General features: G+C 41.4%; 1 protein-coding gene and 1 non-coding gene across 5 annotated transcripts in view; both read left to right on the top strand.

Moving 5' to 3' along the window:
- CDIN1 (CDAN1 interacting nuclease 1) overlaps nucleotides 1-23,564 on the top strand; it is a 275,902-nt gene that overhangs the window by 207,561 nt on the left and 44,777 nt on the right. For 2 of the 4 annotated variants that reach the window (XM_058738269.1, XM_058738265.1), the window contains one exon: nucleotides 8,624-10,933. The exons of 1 other annotated variant lie outside the window; for it this stretch is intronic. In XM_058738269.1, the coding sequence (XP_058594252.1) occupies nucleotides 8,624-8,753 (130 nt within the window). In that variant the 3' untranslated portion in view covers nucleotides 8,754-10,933. Of the gene's footprint in view, nucleotides 1-8,623; nucleotides 10,934-23,564 lie in introns of those variants that run through there. One more of the 4 variants, XM_058738270.1, reaches the window with a different exon arrangement.
- On the top strand, nucleotides 22,371-22,473 carry LOC131518347 (U6 spliceosomal RNA). The gene has a single exon (XR_009265037.1). It is a non-coding gene; the product is annotated as a U6 spliceosomal RNA (small nuclear RNA).

The following is a 23,564-nucleotide window of genomic DNA, read 5'->3' as shown; positions in this document are numbered from 1 at the left end:
GGAATATCAAATTAATCTGTATGCATAAAAGGGCTTACAACACTGTCGGGTGCTTAACAAGTGCCATAAATGTTTGTTACCTCTTTGGTGTTGGTTATTGGAATCAGATCGTTTTATATTTGTATTTTTTTAAGATTTGATTTTTGAGTAATTTCTACACCCAATGTGGGGCTCGAACTTAAAACCCTGACATCAAGTGTTGCATGCTCTACCTACTGAGCCAGACAGGAGCCCCTTTATATATGTATTTAGACAATACCTTTGTAGACGTAATGTCTGGTCAAGGGCGCTCTCGAATCTGTAGAGACCTAGAAGCTACAAAGGCTTCAGGAAACCAACCAGGGAGTTACTTATTGGAGCCAACTTAAGCAAAACGGTATCTAGGTATCTCTGAATTTCTGCATCTACCTTTGATTTCAGCACTCTCTGAAGAAACGTAAAGAGGTCCGACAATAGACACTTGATCTTCTTCCCTTTTCTCCACAAGTAAAGATACCATCCAAGAAATGCCTGCTTTATAAACAATAGTGTAAGGATATGGAAAGGAAAGCGGGTGTATTTTTTCATAGCTAAGAAAGGGTAAGCAAGTCCTTGCTGAATGTGAGCCCAAATCTTCTGTCCATACCTCTGAGTTTCTCACAGAGAAAATCGTGCAGCGAAAAACATGATTTGTAACTCATGTTCTGTCCAACATCTGTACTCTGCCATCCTAGGTGACTGAGAATAGCTAAATTCACTCACTGCACTACCATTTGTAAAACATTCTTGGTGGTTGTCTTTTAAAAATCTATTACAGATTGCCCTGCTCTTAATGTAACAAAACCTAACCACTGATTTATCCTGGACTGTCCTCAGCCCCCGTAATTGACAAAGTTTATTGACCCCAGCACCAAACAGCATTAGATTGCCACAACTGGAGGTTTTTAGATGTCTCTTCTCTAGTTGTCAGCAGTCACTCACCTTGACTGGCAAGTATTCTACCTGTAACCAGCCTCTCACACCCTATCTCTGTCCCTCATGTTTGCAGCTTCAGAAGCCCAATAACCAACCAACACCAAAACCATGCACTGGTGGGCACCTGGTGGTTCAGTCCATTAAGCGCTCGACTCTTGATTTAGGGTCAGGTCATGATCTTGCAGTTGGTGAGATCGAGCTCCTCATCGGTCTCTGGGCTGACAGCATGGAGCCTGCTTAAGGTTCTCTTGTCACCCTCTCTCTCTTCCCCTCCCCAGCTCACACACATTTCCCTCCCTCTCTCCCTCCCTCTCTCCCTCCCTCTCTCCCTCCCTCTCTCCCTCCCTCTCTCCCTCCCTCTCTCCCTCCCTCTCTCCCTCCCTCCCTCTCTCCCTCCCTCCCTCCCTCTCTCCCTCCCTCCCTCTCTCCCTCCCTCCCTCCCTCCCTTTCTCTAACTCAAGGGGAAAAAACCACAGCACTGGAGAAAATGTCCAGAATTCTTCATTTTATATATGATTTCTATACATCCTTGGGTAACCCCAGTGTCCTAGATAAATAACAGGCAGAGGTATTGGTATAGTCTAAGTTAGGAGCCAAGAAGTTCCATTAGTATAAAAGTGCAGATCTGCTTGATAAGTTACTAGCCTTGGAGTGCCTGCTGACAGCATAGAGTCTGCTTGAGATTCACTCTCTTCTTCTCTCTCTGCCCCTCCCCACCTTGTGCTCTCTCTCTCTCTAAATAAACATTTTTAAAAAACTGACCAGTCTTGATGAAGAGGTGCTACTTGTTGATAATCTCATTCAGTAATGCCTTCTGCTGTAGATTCTGGGTTAAAGTGTAACTAGTATAAAAAGCCACCAGGACTTTCCATACTGCATATGTGAAGAAGGGTATTTGACTAGTCCGGTGTGTGTGTGTATTGCTGTATAGCAAACTACCCCCAAACTAAAGGAGTTAACATACGTTTGTTACCTCACTCTCCCTGTGATTGAAGAATATGGGCATAGTTTAGCTGGGTTTTCTTATTCCCTGCCTCTCACAGGCTGTATTCAAGACATTGGCCCAGGGAGTGTGGTCTCATCTGAAGGTTTACCGAAAGGTACACTCCCAAACTCGCTCAGTGGTTGTTGGCAGGATTCAGCTCCTCAGGAACTGTTGTCCCTTCCTCTCAGACTCTTGGCCACAGGCCACCCTCCATTCCCTGCTACGTGGGCCTCTCCCAAATGATGGTTTGTTTCATCAAAGTATGCAAGTTGAGAAGGCAAGAGAGTGTCTTGTAGCAAAGATGGATGTCAGTCTCTTGTAACCTAATCACAAGTGAATTCTTATCACTTTTGCTACATTGTTTTGTTAAAGGCAAATCCCTAGTTCCAGCCAACATTCAAGGGGGAGAGGGGATTATACAAGGGCGTGATCCCCAGAGGCATGAATCACTGAGGTCACCTTAGATGTTGGTTGGCCACAATACCTTTCTGCATCTCTTAGCTACAGCTCAGAACTCCAGCACTACCCCTCCTGTGGGTCTTTTTTCATTCCTGTTGTTGACACATTTGGTTTGATGCTGCTTTTGGGTGCCTCTCTTCCTACAGATAGAGACTGCCCTCTGTTGAGTGAGTTCTAAATGGGACCCGATGCAATACGTAAATGACATTCCTTCTAGCTCACTTTTTACTGTGAAGAGGAACCTTATGTGCATGGACAGGTTACTTACAAACATCTTTGTATTTTCAGACATCTTTAATATGCTTAGTATTTTCAGACATCTTTTAATATGCCTTAGAATTACCCATTTAATAGACTCCCCTTTTATATGCTTTTTACCTGTATGTAATATACCCACCTATAGAAAATATAACCAATTAAAACAGTGTCCCCCAATCTTGCCAAATTTGAAAATACTTGAAACAATTATTTCTATCCTCCATGTGATTATAGCTGTGCTTCCAGATTCCATCTACTTAGACAACACATAATGACTGAAAGCTGTGAACTCTATTTTTTGTGCATTTTTTAAAATTGTTGGTTGCAAATATAATGTATTGTCAAGTTAGCTAACATACAGTGTCTACAGTGTGTTCTTGTCTTTGGGCGTAGATTCCCATGATTCATAGCTTACATACAACTTCCAGTGTTCATCCCAACAAGTGCCCTCCTCAGTGCCTGTCACCAATATTGCCCTCCCCCTTCGGCCTCCCCCCATCAACCCTCAGTTTGTTCTCTGTATTTAAGAATCTCGTACGGTTTGCCTCCCTCTCTGTTTGAAACTATATTTTTCCCCTTCCCTTTCCCCATGGTCTTCTGTTGACTTTCTCAAGTTCCACATATGAATGAAATATTCTATGTGCATTTAAAAAATAAGACCTGTTTATTTTTTCTGTCTGAGGATAGTGCTCGAGGTGCATAACAGGTCTATTACAATCTTGAGTTTCTGGCCCAAGTTTGAGAACCTCTGAGTGAGATCTCTGGGCTGAGGTCAAGAACTCAAATGTCCATGGGGACAAGCGGACAACAAAATGAACAGAGTAGGCAGGACATAAGAAATGGGCTTCTTCCATTCCTTAAAAAGAATTTTTTTAATGTTAGAGAAGTGGAGTGTGAGTCGGGGAGGGGCAGAGAGAGTGAGACACAGAATCTGAAGCAGGCTCCACCCTCCACGCTGTCAGCACAGAGCCTCATGCGGGGTTCGAACTCATCAACACCGAGATCATGACCTGAGCTGAAGTCTGACACTCAACCGATGGAGCCACCCAGATGCCCCCTTCCAATTCTTTATTGAAACATGAGGTTATCTTTTGCTTTGCCAAATTTGATAGGAGTAGGGAGAAATGGATCTCTACAATTAAAGTCTACAGAACAAGCACGATGATAAATGGCACCTGATGTGGAGCCTTAACATCAGGGACTAACAGAGAATGGGGAGGACTGAAGCAAACCTGAAACAGGTCTTGTCAAAAGGGGGCAACTGTTACTTAGCTCCAGCTGATTGTTGCCAGATCAACTAATTGCCCAAAAGATGCTGAGTATTCAGGATTTTGTATTAAAAAACTCATGTGTTGGCTCTATTTTTTTCAATAGATAGAAGTTCAGCTTCAATTTAGTAGATCCAGTCACAGAACTGTCACTCATTTGTAAGGCAGCTCACTCCATGTTGTCAAAAGCTACATCTGTAGGAAACTTTTTATTCAGGTTGAATCAATATACAATTCTTGGTAAATTTCAGACATTGACCCTAAGTCTGTGCTCAAGAGCTACAGCGTGAATCTCATCGCTTCTTCCCAGGAGTGCTCTAAAAATCAGAGGCTAGTGAATGAGCATGTTATCTCACCCTACATGCTTATTTCTACATCACAAATACTCGGTTATTCTAACAGTTCCTCAGGTATCGTAGAGTTCTCCTCTGGAGCAATTCCAGACCAGAGATACTCGTCTTAAAACATGACACCAACCCTGCAAAATGCTCTAGGCATGGTCTAACCAGTACAAAGGGCATTTCTGCTCTTTTTCTGGTTAAAGTCTATCATACAGGGTGACATCCAGTTAGATCACTACTTCATAGTGAGACAGTCACAGACCGTGCAACCAGACTGCCTTGGGCTCCAAAACAGGTTCCCCCACTTTTTAGCTAGGAGACCTTCGGCAAACTAGCTAATTTCTCAGTGCTTCAGGTTCTCCATTTGCAGAATGGGGACATTAATTGCACCTGCCTCATCAAGTTGCCCTGAGAATTAAATGGGTAGATCTGCGGAAAGCGCTTAGAATAGCACATAGCAAGTGCTCTGAAAGTGATGATAATTAAAGTTGTTACTGTTACTATCATCCCCATGATCCCAAAATAGACCATCTATGAGCTCATCTTGGTTACTAATAAAAACACCAAGCCATGGTAGCAGCTGAGTCCTGCCAGCATGCCTCTCTGGAAACTGCCACTGGTTGGGCAACTGGCACAAAGCTGTCTGATCCTATTATGAACTTGGTGTTCTCCATCGTGTCCTTGAGCAGGACTGTAAGGCACCAGGAACCGTGCTAGGCCTGGATAACACACGGATAAAGAAAATAGGGTCTTTTTCCCTCAGCAGGGTCACCATATAGCAGAGACAAGTGGCGAAATAGATAATGCCTGGGAGACACCTATGCACAAAAACCACCAAAGCGTCCCCAGCTTTCACTCCACAGTCTCTTGTTGAATTTCTCTAAATACTCTGCAATAAAAGGGAACCAGAGAAATGCATTTCAAATGGATTTGTAAGGTTGTTACTTACGAGGAACTTCATCTTTCATACGTACTCTTGAGGTCTGTCCTGGGACTTTGACCTCCCATTTGTGTCAGGAGGTGGTGTTTTTGCGAGTGTGGCAGTATTTTACTTGCAAACAAAATTACTTGTGTAAAAGTCACTTGAGTTCTCAGTCTCTGCTCCAGGAGAGTTCTTAAAATCCATTTGGATGGAGGGGCACCTGGGTGGCTCAGTCGGTTAAGCGTCCAACTTCAGCTCAGGTCAGGATCTCGAGGTCCGTGAGTTGGAGCCCCGCGTCAGGCTCTGGGCTGATGGCTCAGAGCCTGGAGCCTGCTTCCGATTCTGTGTCTCCCTCTCTCTCTGCCCCTCCCCCGTTCATGCTCTGTCTCTCTCTGTCTCAAAAATAAATGTTAAAAAAAAAAAATCCATTTGGGTGGAGTCTTTGATCTTGTTACTGGACCATGAGTACAGTAAACTGAAAATTAGAGTCCACCTTGAAATGTGTTTACAGAGTCAACTCAGATACCCATATACACCCCATTCCAGAGTGTCTCCTCCGGCTGGTGGGGAGGGCTGCCATCGCAGTAGCTAGACCAGCCCTCTACTGTGCACATTCCCTCAGACCCAGAGACTGTTTTCTTTTAAATGCCATTAACAGTCTCTTTGATTTTTATTGGTCACAAAGGTTATGTTTGCCTTTGCAGTGATCTCATTCTTGTCTAGTAGTGCCCCAATAAATGGGAACAGGCATCAAAGAGATGAAATCATTCAACCCAAGAGCATGTACTTGACCTACATAAAAAATGTCCTAGGTCCTGTTTTCTCCCCGGTTTACACCTTGGATTGGAAATGCTAGACTTGGATTGCTTGGTTTTTCAAATTATCAACCAAAATGTTCCCTTCTGTTGGTTCAGATAACCAAGGAAAATTGACTCTATAAGTTGCTTAATGTGGTCAGCCTCTTCATAAACAGATAGGTTGCTAGAAGGTTCTCTTGCCAGCATTTGATAATCTCTGGATCCTGAATTATTGGAGAAAGAAATACACTAAAGTAGGTATCGGGAACAAGGCCAAATCGTGCTCTGTCATTCAGTGTCCAAATTTGTCACCCAATAAGTTCCTGTTTTTTCATTCAAAGAACACCTAACTGGACAGCCTTTACCTGCCAATTGCCACTTAGAAAGAGAAGTTGTGTTGCTTTGTTTTTAATTGAGCACACGTTATCAGAACTTGAGCCACATGAGAGGGCTAATAGTGCCTAAGTTAACATAATTCCATCCAAAAGCTAAGAAACAAAGACTCAGACAGCAGACTCCTCTGAAGTGTCACTATTCACATATTCTGAAAGGAATTTCTAGATCAGTGATAATACCTTCAGGGAGTCCTAGTAGTGAACCACTACAGCGAAATGTTGAGATTCACAGTCTTGGAATACCTTTTCCAGTTGCAGATTTCTTCTGTTGCCTCAAAAGAGAAACAAGTCCATTTTCTTGGGCATTGAGGTGTTCCCCAGCCTGGCTTTTCTGCCCGGAAAATGCCATTTTCGTAAAGAGCTGTCATGCTTCGTGTCCTTTGGCGTATGATTTAGCTGTTCAGGGAAAGTGTAGGCTGCTCTTGCTCTCTCAGTGCTTGGTGGTATGTGTTTTTGTTTTATTAAATCTTTAAAACACTGAGCTTGTTGTTTATGACCTCCATATATTCTTTTGTTCTTTTCCATGACTGGTTAGATCACATTTTTTTTTTCTCCCTTTGTAAAAATATTAGTGCCTTTCTAAAGAACATCATGGTCTCCTGAATGGCTGCATAAGACAGCGGAGGAATGTGTTGAGCTCAGTGTTAGGTCTGTAGAGCCCTGTGACCCAGGGCTGCTTCACTGATAGGAAATTTCGAGGCTTTGCAGACAGAAAATTGTAGATCTTCCTGCCCTTGCCAGACTTGTTGTGACAAATCCGAGATCTTTTGATAGTAACCAGAGCTTTTTGTAAGATAGAGATACCAAATGGTATATGTTCCAGTTGCAAACAATTGTTAATACAAGTTGCTAAGAAACCCCCCAGTTAACTGGAAGTAAGGTCTCAGCAAGCCTCTCTGAAGCCAGCCCCCAATGGCAGGTAAATACCATCGAGTCTAGTGCTCCAAGGCCGCCCCACTGTACACAGCTCCTATGTCCCCTGGAGCCGCTTATCAGTAGATGAGTTGCCATTCTGCCCAAAAGGTTCAATTAACCTTGCATACAACTTGGCTACCGTTCTGTGACACCCAACTGAACTTGTTCCTGTGCATATAGTATCTTGCAGCCCATCTTGGGCTATTAGTTTTGGCAAGTACACTACAGCATATAATAAATCACGGAAGGAAAAAAGCTCTTTGGCCTAACGTGGCTCAGCCTGCTGTAATGTCAGAATACAGAAAGCAGTTCTGTTTTTAGACATCCTTTTACTAACCCAACATTCATAATTTATGATTTCACTGTAAAATTCCTGCAACATGACACCAAAAGTAGTGCTGCCCTTTAATTAAGTACTCGGTAGAAAAAAAAAAAAGGTGAAACTGATGGGCAAAACATGTCTGTGTACACAGTGATTGATCGTGATTACATCTTTATGAACCCAGCCTAAAGGTCTCAACTTCCTGATGGGTGAAGTCTTCTACAGGGTTACTTCCTGAGTCTGCAACTAACAAAAATTGGAGATAATTTGGAGGCACAACTTAGAAAGATTGAGGATTTAAGCCAGCATCTGTCTATACTTCATGGTCTACATGACATGATCCATCATCTTCATAAGAACCTATGACCAAATTTCACGCCGTGCTCATATTTAGAGACTGTATGCAGACACGAAGGGTCAGGGATAACGTCTCTCTGAGGGATCCCAGTGGTCATCTGGATTTTTGTTTGCTTTTTAAGGAGTTGAGAGAGGAGATGACCAAAGGGACCTCTGGCCCCAATGGTATGTGCATAGAGCATTCTAGCCAGAAGAGGACCTTGACCTATTCTACTTGTACGTTATTCCTTTTGTTTTCCCCTTGGTTGAAAGTAGGTTAGGAGATAAGGTAACATTAGGAGATAAAATCCCAAGTGTGGTGCTCCCCAACAGTAATTCGTCGCTGTTAAGAGTCTAGTTTTATCCTTCCTCAGTTAGGTACTCAAGTCAACCCAAGTTGATATCACCTTACTGAAAAGTGATGAGGGTCGTGCATGTATATGCAATACTTCAGGTTCCTCGAAAGGTAATAACTCTGAGATTGTAGTAGTACTTGTATTAAAGTAAGCCTGCTGCTTGCTAGAAGTTCCACCCTCAGCCACAATCGTAGCAACCAAAACAAAAACTTTGTGAAATGATGCCCCTTAATCATCATCGCAATGCTTCAGAGATGACCATTCTCGAGAATTCTGTTGATCCAACACACATGTTATTTTTTCATGTTTTTGCAGATTTGGGCCGGGCTTAGTCATCTATTGGTACGGCTTTATCCAGGAACTGGACTGTAACCGGGAAAGGGGCATCCTGCTCAAAGCCTGTTTCCCCACGGACATTGTCACCTTATGCCATAGCCTAGCTTGACCCCGATGGTCCTGGAAGAGAAGCCGGGAGGAAAAGGTGAATCCGGAAGCAATTTTACTTTCCTGCAATGTAAACTCCTGGCACCATCTGCCCTGAACTTGAGCTGAACTCGGGCTGCCCGTGGCCACGCCACTACCTCTTTAGACAAACATATCAAGAGTTTCTGTTTTCCTTCATCCCTTGCTGATGTGAACAGCCAAGAACTACAGACACAACCCACTCATTATCAGCATTTCTGTCTCTGTCAAACAGTTAGTTTATAGATAGTCATAATCTTTCTTCCTTCCGGATGGTTTCTGCTCATACTGAACAAAAGAAGAAATGTGGAGACTTGAAAGGTGTGATTTTTCAATTCTCCTCCCAGTTCCCGAACCACCCCCTTATTTTTTTTCTAAGCCTCTATTCATTCTTTCTCCCTCCCCACCTCCCTCCGATGTCTTCACATACTCTCACAGGTCCCCAGTGTTAAATTACCATCACAGAATAATCTAGCACAATCATAGCAGATTGGAAGACATGGAGGCTGAAACTAGATTTTTTTCTCTCACCTGCCAGGCTCCAGTAGACCTCGACCGTAGCCTCTGCTTGTTTTGTCCAGTCTTTACAGTTTCCTGACTTCCCTGGCATTGAGCCACGCTGAAAAAATATACTTGATGAGAATTTCCTCTTTTGATGATACTTATTTGAACACCAAAGATTTTCCATTTATCTCATGTAAAAGTATTGGTTACATTGTGTCTGGAAACCACACTCCTTTGGACTGGGGGCAAAAGGGAGACCATTGAAGCATGGTGCCAGCCTGGGCAATAGTTTATTTTTAGACACGGCTACTTGTCACTATGAATGGTAGTATTTTTATGCGTACAATTTTTTAAAAGCACATTCTGTGCGCGGCTTTGTATCTGCATTTTATATGACATAATAATTACATAACAATCAGATAATTTAGGCATTAGAAATGTTCAGCTTTGAACGAATTAAGTGTACCAGCAATAAGCCTAGAGTGTTTTCCAAATAAGCAAAATAAAAGGGATTTTGTATTTGTTTGCTTTTATCTACTCAGTTTTTACACGGCTAACCAAATTGCGATTTAAAGCAAAACATCAATAAATTCATTATAAACCTATCGGGAGGTTAAAAACTTATCTATACCCGAAAATGTACTTATAAAAGACGTCCCCATGTTGAAAATATCTTTTATAATATTGAACAGATGAAATTGGGAAATATTAACAAAAATAGAACTTCTGCAACCACCTCTAAGTTATATACATGGCTGGCTTCTTTCAAAAGACAAAATCCACCATTTGCGCCCTGTTAATTTTGTACCTAAGAAGGTTTGCAAATGAGTCTGCCAGCTGCCTTTCCTTTTGAGAGACACAAACACATCCGGCCCAGACGTGTGGATTTTAACTCTGTAGTGGGTTGCATTCCACAAAAAAGGAGGAAAATGAAATGGGAAGGAGGTCTCTCTGGCAGACTTGTGTGTCAGCGTAAAATTATCACGCAGGTTTTGGGAGTGAAATAGAATCATCTGAAACTATTGCTGTCTTTGCACACATGCGTGCACACACACATGCACACACTTAAACACTGTTGTTAAGAAACAGTTTTCGTGGCATGCTCTAAACTGCTTTTTTCTTCTTTAGGAACGAATTACATTTCATCTGCACAGATGTTGAAAAGCCTGTTAAACCCTTGTCAAGGATTTGTTGGTTTTGCATTAAACAAATTTATGATGAGGGCGCACAAATAAATTTAAAAAAATAGAAGAGGTGCTTGCATTTCGTATTCCTGCTTATACCTGGTGCCCTGACATAATGTGTTATAAGAAGGTACTGGTATGCTCTGGCAACGGCACCACCTCCTGTTGATGAACAAGGTCTTAAAATGTGGCCCTTCAACATGGGAACAAGACCAGTAAGCCATACATAGGATGATAAAGTTCTCAAGTTTCCAAACTAAGTTTCTTCCCACCTGAAACGAATGTGATTATTCTGTCTACCACTCTTCAGCTGGAAGGGTATAGGGAGACAAGAGTAGTGTTCCCAAATAGGAAACTCCAAGCCTCCTTGTTCTTTTTCCTTTTATGGTAGAAATCTTTATCTGTGTTAAACTGGTATGTGTTGTTTACTTGTTTGTTTTTTTAGTTAAGACAATAAAAACGGCCCTGGAAAGTAGACAGGATGCTTTTTGTTGTTGTCGTCGTCATTAGAACATTAACATTAAAGCCAAATCTTGTTTGATGGAGCATTCTGCAAACTGCAGTAATGAATTATGCCAACGCAGAAAAAAGCAGGAGTGTGCGGACAATGTAAAACGAAATGATGTTCTCTCCGGTGGTTAGAGACTTGCCAGGCATCTGCTGTCACAAAGACCCCATGTGAAGTGTGGCAAGGGATCAGCTCCGTGCAAAGCTGACCTAGCACGGATAACTTAAGGTGACTTCATAGGCTCCTTTCTACCCTTACCGCCCCCCCCCCCCAAAAAAAGTGAGATTTTTTTTTTCTTTCATCTGCCTTCTAGTGAGGTGTATGTCAGCTCTTCTCAACACTCCTAAAGGGAAAACCTTCGGGGTCCAAAGCAGAAAGCTGGATCTCCAGGGGAAACAATTTTCTTTTAACTATAGGTGTATGTACCTGATCATTATCAGCAAGGCTTAGTTCCATCCTGGAAAGGATGATAAATGGTTGGTCTTTGGGGGGTGCATTAACTCAGGCCGGGAGGGGATTGCTTAGAGCCCTGGATGAGGTCATTCACTTAAATGGTCCCTGGTGGGCCACGCTAATTAGCACACGGCACCCAAGTGAACGGTTCATCCACTCGCCTCTCCCTGAGAGCTCCACGTGCTGTTGCTTGGCCCTGTGGAACCGAGATACCTTAGGTGTCTGCTCTTTTTAACATGCAACCCGCTACAGACCTAGTGTTTCGACTGATTTAAATGCTTAGTGTCTTCATAGGCTGCTTCTCTTTACCCACCTCCTCCCTCTCCTTTTTCCCCTTCACTAACCTTAGCCAATTTCCTTCCATGTGGACATGTATTCTGTGCTTTCTCACTACATTTTCTCCTTTTTCTCTCGGGAAAACCATCCCCGGACCAAAATGCATTTCATCTAACTCCTGATGCAGAGGTCTTCGGGGTGGGGGTTAGCAGGTAGCTGGTACACCTTTGAAGACTCCTAAAACTTCTCAGATAAGATCTTACAGGGTCAAACAGGATGTGAGGTTTAGGCTGTCAGGACATGTGGCAAATGGAGCTGAAAGAACCTGTGAGGTTTACAGCTACTTTCGGCCTGAGTGGTGGTGATGGTATTCTGTCTGTGGATGAAACTGAAAGAAATGGGAAAATACCTATATGATTTCACTAGAGAAACGCTCCTAGCTTGTTCATCTTTGGGAGTGGCTGGCCATTTTCCATGTGATCTGCTGGGAGCAAGTCTTCTCAGAGTAGAAATACTTTGTGGCAGGGATAGGAGAAGAAAATCTCAAAATTGGGGACATTGTTTCCCCCCCCCCCAAGTTTTTATTTTTGTTATTTTGAGAGAGAGATAGCAAGCAAGGGAAGGGCAGAGAGAGGGGGAGACAAATCCCAAGCAGGCTCTGCACTGTCCGTGCAGAGCCTGTGTAGGGCTCAAGCCCACAAACCGCGAGATCATGACATGAGCCCAAATCAAGAGGCGCTTAACTGACTGAGCCACCCAGGTGCCCCGGGACATTCTTGATGAGGGTAAAGGAGCAAAGTTAGCTTAACGAGAGAGGAAACCGAAAGGCAAACAATGACGAGTCTGCCTGCAAGGTCTCCATTTATAGCGAAGCACTTCTCTGAATGTGTCTGTAAGGTCACTCTTAGGTAAAGAAAGGGTGACACTGACAAAGTTTGGACCCTCTGATTGTATTGCCCCAAACGAACCTTCCCATATAAGGTAAACATGATCTTTTATTAAGAACATGCCTGGATTCCAAAGATTAAATAAGGAAGATGGAATTATGAAATAATAACCAGAACAGCTTGGGTTCCCCTTGTGGTTTTCACTTTCCTGCTATTGTTTTGAATATGGCTGTGAGACAAAGAGCTGCTTAGGTCAAGCACAATAAATTATAGTTTTCATACAATAGTAATCCACTAAAATGATTTCAAAGCTTGATCAAAGTACTTCAAAAAGACTTTTAAAACTTTTCCACAATACAGCGGGAGGGGAAATGCTCATTTGATGCCTTTATTCATTTCAGTTAGTACAGCATAGTTGGAGCTTGGCATCATACCCACTTGTTAAAAATCGATCTCATTAGTTACATAAATCCAACTTGATCTTACTGTTTTGTGTGTAAATAAAGGAGACTGAAGTTTTCATCTGGTTAACTGGAACAGCTAAACATTTGGAGTCACTTGTAAGGAAAAGATATAGTACCATTTTAAAATATGCATCATGTAATATTGTGATAGTGAAGGTATTAAGACTAACTCCCTGTGCTTGGAATCAAGTGTCTATCTATGGATTTATTTTGCATCTTAATCATGGCAACCGATGGGCTTTGTTTTTCATTCCTTTTCCCTCATCACTTGGATTTATCTAGAGCTGTCTCAGTTCAAAGGCAAGGATGATGGGAGGTACCCTAGTGATAGCAAACCTAAGCAAATTCGAGGCTCAACCATATATAAAACAGTGTGGGCCTGCAACAATGTCAGGCTCAGCCAAAGACCCATGGTGCTACGCCAACGTAATTTTTATTTTTTAAAAGGAAGGTCATTGTGAGATGCCGACATGAAATACAACCAAGTCAATTAAGTAATAACAATTGAAGTTCAGAGTTTAATTGAGGGCTGAACATGAAGCCAATGACCATTAACCCAAAGCGGTCATGAATTCCCCTGAAAACTGCCTTGGTTAAAGGTATTTCCAGAATAAGTAGCACTTTTTTCTTTAAAAAAAAAAAAAAAAAAGCCTTTATTTTTATGTTCATTCAACACAGATACATTCAGAAAGAACTATTTAGTGTGTTTCTAGTAGACTTTATGTATTTTTAGGTTTTAATGGAAATTTCTCCTATACAGCAAATCAGAATTTACATAATCCAAACCACCTGTACAGGAAGCCAGTTTTATAGGTAAACTGAGAGATGGAGGCACCTTTTGTCTCCATTGTTGACTTACTTCTTCCTGTAGTTACTTAATGGTGAGATTTCCAAATAGACTATAAGCTCCATAGAGTAGAAACTGTATCTGTCTGGTTTTTGCACTAGACCCCAGCAGCTAACAGAGTTCCTGGCACAGAGAGGTACTCAATATATATTGAATGAACAAATGAATGACTACACGTACACTAAGTATGTTCTCATTCACTTGAGTTGAAAAAATGGAAGCTTTTGACTGTCGTCTTCAGCTGAAAACTGTTTACTGGAATCAGAGAAAAGTATCATATAGGTAAGTGTTAAAGTATTAATTACTGGGGCACCTAGGTGGCTCAATCGGTTGAGCATCAGACTTTGGCTCAGGCCTTGATCTTGGGGTTCATGTGTTCAAACACCGCATCAGGCTGTCTGCTGTCAACACAGAACCCACTTCAGATCCTCTGTCCCCCTGTCGCTCTGCCCATACCCTGCTCATGCTCACACGCACTCTCTCTCTGTCAAAAATAAACATTCAAAAAATTAATTGAAAAAAATTTAAGTATGAATAAAGTATTTGGAAACTCCCATCAACCAGAGTATTCTAGAATGCATACTAGTTTTAAGGGGAGTTCATGTGATTTCATTGTGTTTACTTTCAAGTTGGCCTTAGTGTGGTGCTTTTCCAATATATTGCTAAAGAAACTAGAACACTTAAAATTCTTAACTTTGTTTCTCTTTTTAAAAAAATTAGGCTTAAGGTATATTTATCTTTACATTTCTATTCAAGATTTAAGAAACAGTTTTCTTTGGGGGTGCCTGGGTGGCTCAGTTGGTTAAGCATCCAACTTCAGCTCAGGTCATGATCTTGCGTTCTGTGGGTTTGAGCCCTGCCTCTGGCTCTGTGCTGACAACTCAGCCTGGAGCCTGCTTCGGATTCTGTGTCTCCGCCTCTCTCTCTCTCTCTCTCTCTCTCTCTCTCTCTCTCTCTCTCTCTCTCTCCCCCTTTCTCCCTCTCTCCCTCTCTGTCTCTCTCTCTCTCTCTCTCTCAAAAATAAACATTGAAAAAATTTAATTAAAAAATTTCCTCTGAAATCAAGTCAAAGTGCCAATGTGTTTCCAACACAAATTTTGGGATATTCAGTGGAATTCTTAGATTAGCTGCAAATGGTACTTCTAACTGCTCACTTTTATAATACTGAGTTCATGGCAAAGTGCTTCCGGGCCATAGGAGTGGCTGACTGGATCAGGAAAGAAGGGTTCTTTGGTCATTTGCCAACAGGATCTGACTTGGAAGAGACACTCTCCGTGAACTGCTCAGTGGGCATTGCTCTTAGTCATTAAGTCAGAGTATATTATCATTTGAAAGCCCTAGGCATTTGACACATTTCCTCATATTTTGGAAACTTACAATACCAAAGGAATTGGAACTTCACATTTCTTTGCCAGTTTCCCAGGACTTAATGTGTTAGGGCCAAAAACTGGTGCACGGTTCCTTCCATGAGTATCTGGAGAGAACAGACACCCAGTTACCTCTGTGATATTCCTCTGTTTCTATGTGATAACTGTCATCTATTTCTAGCATTTAGGCTATTCAAAACACAAATATTTACTGAGTCTCTAATGTATATTTAAAAGTGTTTCAGTACTGTGGGGAATTTTAAAAGACCCAATAAAAGGTCCTTCTTTAAAAAAAAAAAAATCATTATCAAAATGAAAAAGGCTTGAAATGTTCAGAAAAGTCAGTCACAGTGTAATTAGGAAAGAAACAAACCTTTGAGGCTTTTAATAAGCTATTTTAATTCTAGAATCTGGACAGCAACTAGTTCACTGTTTATGCTGGCTGTGTTTGCTAAGAAGGGTTCTGAGACCCAGTTCAGCTCATCAGGAAATAAGGGTATGATCAGTTATGTGCACTAGCTTTTGAAGTGGGTAGTGATCACATAGATGCCACATATTTCCAATATCTGCCCGAGGCCATTCATATTTAGTGCAAGTATAAATAAACTCAAAGCATTTGGAAAAGAACTCATAATCTTGTTCATCAGTCTGAGCAATAAAACAAGCAGTATTCCTTTCCACTGGGTCTATGACACCAAGTGAACTATCTGTGGCTCAAGTCTGTTCAGTAATTTATATAAGCTAAATATGTCAATAGAAAAATGACTTAAAAACTCAAGATAAACAGAAGGCCATGGATAGTTGTTTCAGTAAGATGTGAAAGTGACATTATTGAAAAAACGCGGGGTCCCTATGCATTTGGTCTGCATAAGGATCTTCAGATTTGAGGATATATTCTATTAGGTAGTTTGACATGCTCCTTGGGTGTTTTCTTTTGCTTTCAGTAAAACCAGGCGGGGGTTTCAAGGTCAGCTGCAGAATGTGCCTGCCTTCTCTTTCATGGTCTTTATATCATCTGGGTATCAATTTACTACATAGTAAAATGCATTTCTATAAGGTAGTGATTGTGTATTTGTTTTCTTTTTTTAATTTTTTTTTTTAACTTTTATTTATTTTTGAGACAGAGACAGATCGTGAATGGGGGAGGGGCAGAAAGAGAGGGAGACACAGAATCGGAAGCAGGCTCCAGGCTCTGAACCATCGGCCCAGAGCCCGACGCAGGGCTCGAACTCACGGACCATGAGATCGTGACCTGAGCTGAAGTCAGACGCTTAACCGACTGAGCCACCCAGGCGCCCCATGTATTTGTAATATTTGTTTTAAAACATGCTCCCCAAAAGAAATGTTAAAATACTTTCCAGGATAAAGGAGATGGGTATGCTTTACCTAGTAATGTACCTTCGGTTAATATACTTACCATTAAGCCATAAATCATTTTCCTAAAACCTTTTAATTGTGTCAGTTTATTCTAGCAGCTTAAATAATGACCATTGCACTTGACAGATAAGTAGGTAAAAGCTGAAAAATACTTTGTTAATTTGAATAGAAATACGCATCTTGATTTTCAAAATTAATATTTTTTAAGAAGCGTTTTGCAATAAATGAAAAAGGTAATCAACATAACGGGATGATCGAAAAGCAGAAGAATGAAAGAGACTACAAAGTGTACATGAATGCTTCGCATATAAATGTAAAACTCAGTCTTTTGGCAAATTATTTTCATCTTCCTTGCTCCCCCCCATCCTTGAAAGTGTTTTTGCCATGACAGAGGGGTTAAAAACAGCAGAATGGGGGCATGGATTTAGCAAAGAAACTCATGTGAAAATGGAATTGCATTTCCCCTCTGCTCCCTGACGATGTCTTAAGAGGTTTGCAGAAAGTAAAATTGAGCCATTTAGCAAAGAGGAGACGAGTTTGAATCCTAGACTCAGAATTTAAGAATTGAAGGGACCAGAGGTTTCATTGTGCAGGAGGACAAGTGACTTGTCCAAGGTCACATAGCTAACTAACTAGGGGCAGGACCAGAATCTGTACCTCCTAGTCTGCTGTCCACTGTCCTTTCCACCACAGTGTTAATAATCTATTCTGGAAGGAATTTCCAATACCTTAGGCTTATTATTTACAAAGTAAAGGGTTGCTGTGTATTTTCAAAGGAGCGTTCTGAACCTTAGCTCTTTTTGCCCTGCCCTCATACCCTAATTTTACTTTGACTTTAGTAACCTAAAATTCTTATTGTTTGCTGGCAGTCAGTTTCTATACATCGCCACTTAGTTTAAGAATGTGCCACTAAGAATGAATTGGGAAACATTTTTAAGACTTCTTTAGTCCCTGGCCAATTTATATGTTCACTGGATTTTCCTTCCATTGAAAACAGTCCACAGATGTTATGTGTACCATCGTCTTCTCATGTAAGGATAATATTTAAGCCAATAACAATTCATGAACTTTTCTGATCATCACCAAAAAAGGTTAGCATAGCATCTCGACCTGGACCCAGTAGAGCCTTGTGACTCACACAGGCTTTGACAACAGACTGGAATCCCTGCTTATCCACTTACAGAAAAGCAAACTCTCCAAAACCTTCAGTTTCTTCATTTGCCCAACTGAAATAATACCTACCACCTAGGACTACTATGAGGATTAAACAAGATTAGTACTTAATGCACCATAAATCATAGCTCTAATAAAACTAGTATCCTATATTATAATTCTATTATACATCATATAATTAATATTACTACTATCATAGAAGGATCCATTTAATAATGATCTACACCATTAAAAATGTGCATTTTCTGTGCTAATTTAGAAATCATTATAATGTGGATAGCTTGGCTTATGACTGCTTTTCGAAAACTCATTTAGAAAAAAGCAATTTTTCCAAAAGTTAAGAGACTGGCGGAACAAGACCCTCCTTTGACTGTGGGCATATGCTTAGTTGATTGTTTGCACAGACAGATGCCTAGTTTACCATTCTTTTGCTCTGGAGGAGGAGCTCAGAGGCAGCGAGCCCGTGTTGGTTTCAACAGTGACCATAGCCTCTGCCATAAATACAACTTGGGCAGCAGGGCAGCACAGAACGCGGCTGGCACATACCCGTCTGACTGACGGCCCAAGTCCGCTGAGCCCTGAAAGGTGCGTGGGTTTGTTACTTAGAAAAAGTGTCTTGAACAGGATTGAAATACTTTCTCCGAGCCACGGTTAATTCATTGAAAGAAAGCATAAAACGTTCGAATTTGATCTTTAAAGAAACAAACAAAAAAGGCAAAGCAAAAGGAATTTGGGGAAATTATTAGTTTGTGTCCTTATTCTTCTGACTGATGTTTGCAACACTATTTAGGGGTTTTGAAAAGACATGATTTTTGCCAGCACCCCCACCTTTAAAAATAAAACTCATCTGGGGTGCCTGGGTGGCTCAGTCGGTTAAGTGTCTGACTTAGGCTCAGGTCATGATCTCACGGTTCCTGGGTTCCAGCCTCGTGTCGGTCTCTGTGCTAGCAGCTCAGCATGGAGCCTGCTTCACATTCTGTCTCCCTCTCTCTCTGCCCCACCCCGGCTCACAATCTGTCTCAAAAATAAATAAACGTTAAAAAAAAAATTTAAATAAACCTTATTAGATGACAGGCAAGCTGAACAGTTCTTTAAAAATTCAGCAACTTCTGATGCTCCCCTCTCAAAACACAGGCCAGTATCCCTACACATTGGAGGCATATTCTGGAGCAGATTCTCTTGGGGGGCAGGGAAATACTGCAACAGTAATGCTGGGCATGGAAAGTGTGGCTCTCACCTGGGAGCTTGACAGCATTTGGCAAACAATTAACTACTCTTTGCTATACCCCTGGCCAGGTTAGGTAAGTGCTTTTATGCTCAGTAACAGAGGGGTTAACTAATTGAACTATGCTCCTTGTAGAAGTTGCTTATTGCTTTTTTTTTTTTTTTTTTTAGAGGGCACAAGCGAGCTAGGGGGAGTGGAAGGGGTGGGGGCAGAGAGAGAGACAAAGAGAAAGAGGTGGGGCCCATGTTCACCCCAAGTGGGACTCGAACTCATGAACCATGAGATCATGGCCTGAGCCGAAGTCAGATGCTTAACAACTTAGCCAGGTACCCAAAGTTGACTTTTTTTTTTTTATTTTTTTTTTATTTATTTTTTTTTTTGGAACAATAAAGGAAACTTGGCTAAATGTTTTTTCTAAAGAGAAGGATTTCTCTCTATACTATCTGTTTTCAGAAAGCTGAAAAACAAAAAGTAAATACTAAGATGTATGTGTACCTAATCCTGAAAATGAAATTGTGGTGTCTGTTGCCCAGACTGACCTGTGATCGACACCCTGAGATCCTCTTCTTGTAGTTTGTTAGCAGTACCTGACGGAACACTGGAAGACAACCATATCAAACTTGGCGTCGGTAGGCTCCCCATTCTGCTCCCTCCACACCCCTAGCCTCCACTATGGAGTAAGAACAACCAAAAGGAATCTGACAGTAGACATGGCAAGTTTCGTGGAACCCCACCCCCACCCCCAGCGCCTGGTCTTTCCCATGTGTTGCAGAAATTCTGAAAGGGAGAATCGAAAAAACTATCCCCTTTTACTCATAAATAGTGAAAGTTCAACAGAACAAAATAAACAGCTCTTATGACTTTATAATGAGCCCCTTTTAGCATGGCAGCCTGTATGATCTAAAGATAGTCCAGATGCTTTCATTAACTAAATTTGAAATATTCAACTGAATATGCATCAGACTCAACCTGGTGTCATATCTCATTAAAAACATGAGGCCTGATACAAACTGTCCTGAAATGCTTGATCTAATCTCTACCTAAAGAGGATCTGAGTTTGCAACTCGTTGGAGTCAAATTACAGAGTCCCCAACATAGTGGGCTCATTTATTCTAACTGGCACAGAAGCATTTTGTTGCTATAGCTAGAGCTGTGATGAGGAAGGGCATCTTAACTGCTTCAGAAACCATTAACTCCCTGTATGCTGAAATTGGAGTCTGACCAGAGACAGCCTGATCTGCCCTCCCCCCATCTAGAGAGGGAGTCAATATTGCCACCCTCGGGGGGCCCCTGGGACCAGTTCCAGAGAGGCTAACAGGCCCTCAGGATAAAAATTCATATAGGGAGTGATCTGTTCCTGGATGCCTATAGGAAAGAGTTTATGGGGTAAGAAAGCATATGTGGCAAACAAAATTGATTGTGTACACACACACACACACACACACACTCATTTATCCTTCCTAACAGTACAATCTTGACCAAGAATTGGAGGAAGATGCTTTATCACAGTGCAGGTGGACTGGTCCAGTCATGAGCACACAGAACCACTGCAGCCAGTGAGCAGCAAGGAAACACCTATGGTGAAGTTTAAGAGGAAATTTTTCTCCCCTGATGGAAGGAAACCCCCTTTTCTGCCATCCTTTTGCCTTTGATGTAAGGATGCGATGGGTGGAGCTACAGTAGCCATCTTGTGACCATAAGGAAAAGACAAACTACCAGAGCCAGAAGGAAAGGAGCTACTGAGCCCAGGTTGGCACTGCCGGACTCTTCTTATTTCAACCATCACCTTTTAGGTGTTCTGTTACTTGATCCCAAAGTATCCCTAACTGACAAGGGTATCTTTCGAATTCTTAGCATAGGGTTCTGGGTGATTTCTTGTATGTGCTGCCAGAGAAATTTGGTCAAAATGTCTAACAAAGTTACTGATTGCTGAAGACATACCCAGAAACACTGAGCCTTAAGCTGCATAGAACTCTAAGAGGGCCAGGATAGAAGCTACTTCTGCTCAGAGAGGGAACAGACGCAGAAATGTATAAGGCAGCACCTCCACCAAAGACCATATTGTAGACCTCTGTGAATACCTGTCCAGTGTCCAAGCTAGAACTGACGCCTCCATGAACGTCACTATTAATATTGAGATCAGAGTGGAAAATGAGTTGTAGAAAACAAAGGACCTCCTTACGGAATTGTGGATAGAAACTCTTAGCCAGATACATACTCATTTGGGGATGACCCCTCCCAACCCCTCTGCTCCCCGACCCCACCAAACCACCGTTTTTACTGAAAGATTCAAATGAATACATTAGCTAAATTTCCTTTTCTATCTTTACCACCACATCTAAACTGTTACAATGGCCAGCACTGCACCTAGTACGCTGGGCACTTAACAGGCACCTAATTCAAACAGGTATGATGACTACAAAAGAAGAAATGGGGCCTAGTCACGAGGCCCAGCAGTGCTGGGGCCAGACGCCTGGCTTCCAATCCTAGAACCAACTCTCACAAACCATCTGGGTCAACAAGTTACTCAGGCTTCTCAGCCCCGACTGCCTTATCTATAGCAAGGACTATACATTCTTGCTGCCTATGAGTTGCAAAGATTAAAGTGTGTCCTATATGTTGAGTACTTCTAACGGGACCTGGCTCCTAGTATACACACAATAAATGTTAACCATCACTATTACCCCTTCTCCAAATGGGGTCATTGAGGCTCACAGAGGTTAAGTAACTCATCCCAGTTTCCCAGCCAGTAAGTAATAAAATGGTCTCAAAAGGTCTAATTTAAATAACATGGTTATAATTTATCTTTTATGCTCTTTTAGAATATGGGATAAATATTATTAGTGCTCACCCCTATTGGATTCTCCTTCACTTCTCGAATGCACAGCAGACTACACTTTCCAGCCTCCTCACGATTTCACAGGGCGATGCTACCAATCCTGGCTGAGGAAAGGTGAGCGGATGAGCTGTCAGTGAAAAGCCCAGAAGGATGCTCCATTCTCCCTCTTATGCGGCTGTCCAACCCATCCAAAGTTCCAGAGGTTGAGGCTCCACCGTCAAGGGCTCTGAGAGGCGTGGAGCAACCCACCCACACACAACCACCACCACTCAAGAAGAGCCAGAAATAAACACTCATGTTCAGTCACTGAGATTTGGGAGCTAGCCTATCTCAACAGGTAGACCAAATCTCCAAAGTTGTATAACAAGAGCATTGGCTTAGTATTGCATTTAATTAATATGACATTATTCCAGTAATTGGTAATTTGTGGCGGAGGGGGGAGTCATCTGACATAACAGTGTTATAATGAGCCAGAAGAAAAAGTTCATGAACATGCTTGCTTTGGTAGCACATATACTAAAATGGGAACAATGCAGAGAAGATTAGCATGGCCTCCGTGCAAGGATGATGTGCAAATTCATGAAGCTTCCATATTTTTAAGAGACGCATAAATATGGAGAGCAAACTGAGAGTTACTGGAGGGGATGTGGGAGGGGGGATGGGCTAAATGGGTAAGGGGCACTAAGGAATCTACTCTTGAAATCATTGTTGCACTATACATTAACTAATTTGGATGTAAATTTTAAAAAAAATTTGAAAAAATATGTAATTCCGTGCATTAAAAAAATCATAAAATAGAAAAAAAAAGTTCACGAACATTGTTCTATAGCTTAATTTTCTATTACACGTAATAATCATGCTGCAAACCTACAAGACAAAGATAAATAATTATGAATTTTAGGAATAAAATAGCTCATAATTTTAGTATTTTAGAAAGCCTTATATTGTTGCTTCACATTTTCTTCAGGATATCAGGGAAAAATCTATTGTGAAAATTATCATAGTCTTTTGGGTTTTCAAAAGAAAAAATTGGTTTTATTTTCCCTAGACCTAGAACATTTGAATAGAAAAGTTTGAATCTTAAAAATACATTTATCTTCTAAAGACAGGGTTAAGAAAATGAAATCTTAAGCTACAGACTAGAATAAGATACTTTCTAATCCTATCTGACAAGAACTTGTATCCACAATATTTGAAAACTCTGAAAAGTCAATACTAAGAAAACAAAGAATTCAATAAAAAATTCAGAAAAGGGGGCACCTGGGTGGTTCATTTGGTTAAGGGTCCAACTCTTGGTTTCGGTTCAGGTCATGATCTCGAGGTTTGTATGTTCAAGCCCCCTACAAGGCTCTGTGCAGGCATTGCAGAGCTTGCTTAGGATTCTCTCTCTCTCTCTCTGCCCCTCCACTTGCACTTGAGTGCACTCTCGCTCTCTCTCTCTCTCTCTCTCTCTCAAATAAGTTTGTTTATTAAGTTATTTATTTAAAAAAAATAATCGGGAAAAGATTTGAGCAGTCATTTAACCAATGAAGAGATGTGCTGTAAAAGCACATGAAGGGATATTTGGCCACACTCATTAGGAAAATACAAATGAAAATCATACAAAACACCACTATACACCTAATAGAATAGCTCCAAAAAATTGACATTACTAAATATAGAGGGATGATGTTCAGTAACTGAAACCCTC

The sequence above is a fragment of the Neofelis nebulosa genome, chromosome 7 (assembly GCF_028018385.1).
Source record: "Neofelis nebulosa isolate mNeoNeb1 chromosome 7, mNeoNeb1.pri, whole genome shotgun sequence".
Taxonomy (NCBI): domain Eukaryota; kingdom Metazoa; phylum Chordata; class Mammalia; order Carnivora; family Felidae; genus Neofelis; species Neofelis nebulosa.
Note: the sequence above shows the minus strand (reverse complement) of the source record. Positions and strands in the feature narration are given on the sequence as shown.